A 5918-nucleotide genomic window follows, 5' to 3' on the forward strand; every position below is an offset into this window, starting at 1 on the left:
AAAAAAAAAAAGAAAAAAGCCTGGCCTGGGCCTGCTAAACAACAATGACAACTCCAACCAAAAAATAGCCAGGCATTATGCAGGCACCTGTAGTCCCAGCTACTCGGGAGGCAAGAGAATTGCTTAAATCCAAGAGTTTGAGATTGCTGTGAACTGTGATGTCACGGCACTCTACTGAGGGTGACATAGTAAGACTCTGTCTTCAAAAAAAAGTTTATTCTTTGTTTTTTTGCAGTTTTTTTCTTTTTCTTTTTTTTTTTTAATGAATTATTTTGGCCTACTTTTAGTGTTCTGAGATCCCAGTATCTCTTGGGATTTTTTTTTTTAAACAATTCCTTCTGATGGAGGGCTCTAAGGCATGTCCACTGCAGCAAGCTGGAAGAGAAAAATAAAAGGCTGTGTGATTTTCTTACCCAAAGGTCACCACTGGTGGTGTTGTAATGTAATGCTTTGTGACCTATTTATCTTCCGCTCACCCGTCAGGCATGTGGTTTCAGCATGTGGCTAACCCGTTGCTGGGTGTGTTTGGCTGATGTGTCTCAGCCTGGGTTTAACCTCTTTCCCTTGTGTGTGTTTGCAGGTGTTCTCCTCCTCAACGCTGTCCTCACTGTGCGGGCCCATCAAGCCAATTCTCATAAGGAGAGAGGCTGGGAGCAGTTTACCGATGCAGTTGTGACCTGGCTAAATCAAAACTTGAATGGCCTTGTCTTCCTGCTCTGGGGCTCTTATGCTCAGAAGAAGGGCAGTGCCATTGATAGGGTATGTTTTAACACCTTTCATTGCGAGTCCTTGGGAAATATCCTAAAATGAATTTTATTTTCCCTTAAGGCATAGGGTTGGGTTTTGCATTGAAACTGAGCTAAATTCAGACACATTACAGGAGTAATGATGTGTTATATGTGAGAAAAATAACTGGCCAAGTTGAGATTTAATTTGGTTGGTAATATACACATGAACTTGTCATACACATCAAAGATATTGAGGTCCTTGGATCCCATTCATTTAATAAGTGGTGCTTTAAATGATGGAAAACGCAAGTTTCTTCCAAGAAACAGGAGCATATAGAAAACACAAAGAGTTTTACTTAATCACAAATTTAACTTCTCCATGAAAATACTACAGTCATTAAACCCAAGATCTAATTATGAACACCTACCACAACCAAACCAGTTGCTGCCCTCCCTGCGCCCTCCCCCAGCCTGCTTCCTCACTTACTGAAACACCCGTGTATCTGCTTGTGGAAATCACAGACCTAGATGTCATCCTTGAATCCTGGTCCATCAGAGATGATGGTGGGCTGGTTTCTCAGTAGGAGGTGATTGGTGTATCAGAAATGTGCAGATAAATTGAACATGGCTCTTGGGGTTCAACGCTTTTCTTGCAGAACCTTGGTTAACTCTTAAAAAGCCTTTAGGATAGGGATACACTTGTTATTGCGTAATGACCTATGATCCAACCTTATGAACGCCTGAGATCTGATTAGATACATAAGAAATGTGTGTGAGCATAATTGTAATCCGTCCTGTCTCCAGCCCAAGGTCTCTCCTGAGCTCTAGGTCTGTAGCGTGTCTCCTTACCACTGTCCCATAGTCTTACCAAATTCAACATTTTCTGAACTAAATTCTTCTTTCTTCATCAGTCCCTCACTGAACTTGTTTTTCTGTATTCTTCAGCAATAAAGTACCCCCAGATGGTGGTTGTCCAACCAGAAATCCAGAACGCAATTCCCTGCCTACCTCTTTTTCCTCTCTTTTCCACCTCCTCTTCTCCCTCAGTTGCCCTTTTGTGGCCACTCATATCTGTGTTCTTTCTTTCCCCTGGATTCAGTTACATTCATCTCTGTAGCCTTGTTGGCTAAGAGCTGATCTTGCCCTAAGCTGATCTTGCTGGAAGGTGTGAACGCCTTCTCTCTGGAAGGCATTGGCTTTGGCTGATGTGCTTTTGGGGGTAAGGGGTGGTGGCCCAGCTGGCCTCTCAGCCATGACTCACTTCTTTCAACTGTGGGCTCTAGGCTGAGACCCACCTGTATTTTTTCACTGGGTCCCAATTCCCAGCCTTCTTTTTCTTTGCATATCCTCCTTCCTCTGCCCAGAATGTGGCGGTCCCTTCATAGGAGGCTAGGTTACCCTTCAAAGCTTAGCATAGCTGAAGTTTACAGGGGTCTGTGCTCTCGTGTGTGCTCAGCACTTGATGCCCATGGTCTTCTGTAATAGTTTACCCAGTCATCATCAGTTGATCTTTCATAGTAACCTCATAAGCTAAGCTCTGTTATTACTCCCAGTTTACAGATAAAAACTGAAGCAGCTTTAAAGGGTTGTAGTAACTTACCACGTTACACAACTACTGTGTGGCAGAGCTGGGCCTTGAACCCAGACAGTCTGGCTCCAGGCTCTGCTTTCAGCCTTACTGGGCCACTGTTCAATAATAACAACAGGTAATATTTTAAAAAGTAAGTACGGTCATGCCACATTTTGGTCCAAAATGGACCGTATATGATGGTGGTCCTAGAAGATTATACTACTGTATTTTTACTATGCCTTTTCTGTGTTTTGATGTGCTTAGATACACAATTGCTTAGAGTTCTCAGTACAGAAACATGCCGTACAGGTTTGTAGCCTAGAAGCAATAGGCCATACCATACAACTTGGGGGCGTGGTAGGTTATGCCATCTAGTGTGTAAGTACACTGTGTAATCACACAGTGAAACCACCTAATGATGCATTTCTCAGAGAAATCCTCATCATTAAATGATCCATGGCAGTCTTCTGTCTTTATGATGAGATTGGTCAGACAGTATAGGGTTTTTTTCCTTCGAAAAACTTTTAAACGAATCTATTACTTTATCTTGCTTTTATTTTTCACCTGATCATTTTGGAGGTCATCTCATAATAGTTTGTGTAACTTCAGTGTGTTTCCCTAATAGCTATGCGATGTCCCACTGTAAGAATGTTGGAGAAATATTTTTAACCAATTCTCGAACTCGGTTTAATTAGGTTTCAACTGATAGAGTTGAGTGAGCTCCCTTATGCAAATAGAAGCTCCCTGACTTAAGAGGTTGGACTTGCGGGGTTTTTGACTTTACACTGGTACTAACGTGGTGTGCATTTGGTAGAAACAGTCCTTCAAGTACCTCTACAACCATTCTGTGTCTCATTGTCAGTGCATTCCATAAATTACGTGAGCTGCGTAACACTATGATGAAGTAAGTTTGTGTTAGACAGTTTTGCCTAACTGCAGGATAACGTTCTAAGCACATTTGAGGTAGACTAGGTAAAACTATGATGGTTAGCTTATTTAGATGTATTTAAATGCACTTTCGATTAATAGTGTTTTTAACTTAGGCGAGGGTTCGTAGCCCCACCTTAAGTCAAGAAGCATCAGTGTGTGCATCACAGTACCTTCAGCAAATGCAGTGTAAGTAGCACAATTGCCGCTCAGATATGGGCACTTGAAAATTATAGATGCTGCCAAGTCGAAGGCTGAGACTGGTCCTCTTTGCATCTCAGAGCCATCAGCTACTTTGCTTGATAAATGGGCTTCTAATACTAATGCTGAGTGCTCTCCTTCAGAAGGAGGGAGAATTTAGAGAGGTCAAAGAGAAATTGTATATGGTCTTAAAAGTATAGCAGCTGTAGTACACAGTCTTTTTTTTAAAAGAAGGATCCCAAACCTGCCATCTTTTCTCCTATTTTTCAGAAGCGGCATCATGTACTGCAGACCGCTCATCCCTCCCCATTGTCAGTGTACAGAGGCTTCTTCGGGTGTAGACACTTCTCTAAGACCAATGAGCTGCTGCAGAAGTCCGGCAAGAAGCCCATTGACTGGAAAGAGCTATGATCCTCAACTGAGGCTGGTCTGTCTCCATTGGCGGTTTCAGAGAAGCTGCTTGTGAAGAATTTGTCAGTTACAAAGTCAAATTGAAATTTTCCCTATTCTTAAAAACGCTGCATAAGGGGGAGAAACTTCCATAAAGCTGCCGTGAACCAGGTTGCCCAGGAGGGTAGCTTCATCCACCCAGACCCAGCAGAGACTACCCTTGGGCCGAGTGTCTTCCTCTGCTCTGTGCCTTCAGTCCGAAGTGTGCATGGTGAGGTCAGATGCTCACTTGGCTGTCACCTCCCTTTTGGCTAAAAGGGGGAGGTGCACAGCCTTTTAGTGTAGCAAATACTTCCATGCCTGCTGCTAGTTGTTGCCTGGTAGGTTAGGTGTTCAGTTATAAGTGTTGGGGTATTATTCTTGGCTTACAAGATCCCCCACCTTCACCCTGTACTTAGCTCAGCCCGTACTCTGGGCTCTGTTAGGTACACTGCCATGTTGAGGAGCCCTCAGGCCCCTCCTTGAAGCATAAGGATGATTTGCAGGTTTCTAGATTGGTAGCCAGAAATTAGAGATCAGTTATTTGTAGTAGGGGAGAAGATTCCTAAGGAATAATTCTTGGGGATAGGAGATAAGAGAAGTGAGCTGGATGTTGTTTACCCTGTTGTTATTCTTTGGTTTCAAGGAATAAGTAATGGAAGATGAACAAGAGGAGAAAGGGGGATTTTTTTTTCCTTTAATTGGAGGGGGTGATTTTCTTGTAGGTTATCCTGAGTTGGGGTTTTTAGAGCTGCACAGACTGCCAAATGCTATTTTTTATGGACTGAAATAACTTTGGGATATTTTTCCTATAACACTGGAAAATTTTACTTTTAAAAAACCCACACAGATGTATATATTTTTCAATCCTCTTCTAAGAGACAATCTTTATTGGGTCTGTTAACCTCCATGCTTGATCTTGTCAGAGATGCCGTTTTTGCTGTTAGTAGGGTTAAAGAGTTAACCCTGTAGTGAGTTTGGTAATAAAGATTGTTGACATTGTTTTGCTTTCTGTCAGAGTCCTTTATGTGGCTGGGCTGTGTGGGAGCTTGGGCATCTACGGAAACCCTTGGACTGCCCTTGTACTTGGTGCCTGCCTGGCCTCCTGCCAGGGTCCCCTTGGTAATCATTGTCTACAGGAATGATCTACTACTCCTCATCTCCTTCCTCCCTGCCCCGCTCTGCTCCTCCACTGGGGCTGGATCCATTCCACCTCCTGCAAGAGTAGCACCCAAACCCTGAGCACTGAAAGGTTACCCAGGGGTCAGAGTCTGCTGAGACCCCAACGGGGAAAGCATTTCTTCAGTCATCCTGGTGTGCCCCTCGTTGCTGCATTCTGCTAAGCCTGTGACAGTCAAGGGAAGCTTCCTTTGTCGTGAACTGGTAGCCAGCTTCCCTTCTCCCTGGGACTTCAGGTGTAAGGCCAGGACACAAGGAAGACTCCCTGCTGGCCTGCCTCACTTGGCTCAGGTGACTGGGTGGACTGTTGGGATGAGAGGTGGGATCCCCTGGCAGCTGATGAAGAAAGAACAAGCATCAGGAACAGTTACAGCAAGTGCACTTTTATTTGAATGGACAAGAAAGAATGTGCCCAGCGAAAACTAAGGACAGGGATGTGGAGAGGAAGCAGTATTTCCAAGCAAAACTCAGCCTTCCTTTCCTTATCTATGAAGAGAAGGGTTTATGACTCCACACTTTGTGATGAGTCGCCTTTGACAGAAGATGCACTATCAACTTACCCTCTGGTAACTTCAGGGTCTTCCCCTAAACCTTACGATGGACTCTCTTATCCAGGGGAGAAGGGAAGGGCTTCTCTTTACCAGTTAGCTTTGACAGTTCTCTCCCACGTCAGCACTGCCAGCTGGGGAGAGCAGTGAATTGAGTTAACATAATTAAAGCAACAATAATTATTTGAGTTAAAGTTATATGCATACAAGTTTAATCACTGATTCTTCAGAAATAGGGCAACTTGTTTTGATTAACTTTTAGCTACCTGGTAGTAATTTCTTTTCACATTGAGTTTACTATGATTCCAGCACTTCGTATACAAAAATAAAAGGCAG

At 43.5% G+C, this 5918-nt stretch overlaps 1 protein-coding gene across 1 annotated transcript in view; it reads left to right on the plus strand.

Moving 5' to 3' along the window:
• UNG (uracil DNA glycosylase) overlaps positions 1 to 4857 on the plus strand; it is an 11950-nt gene extending 7093 nt beyond the window's left edge. The window contains exons 6-7 of the mRNA XM_003789889.3: positions 581 to 759; positions 3697 to 4857. Of these exons, the coding sequence (XP_003789937.1) occupies positions 581 to 759; positions 3697 to 3837 (320 nt within the window). The 3' untranslated portion in view covers positions 3838 to 4857. The remainder of the gene's footprint in view (positions 1 to 580; positions 760 to 3696) is intronic.
• The last annotated feature ends 1061 nt before the right edge of the window (positions 4858 to 5918 follow it).

The sequence above is a fragment of the Otolemur garnettii genome, unplaced genomic scaffold (assembly GCF_000181295.1).
Source record: "Otolemur garnettii isolate 467f Iridium unplaced genomic scaffold, OtoGar3 scaffold00038, whole genome shotgun sequence".
NCBI classification, from domain to species: domain Eukaryota; kingdom Metazoa; phylum Chordata; class Mammalia; order Primates; family Galagidae; genus Otolemur; species Otolemur garnettii.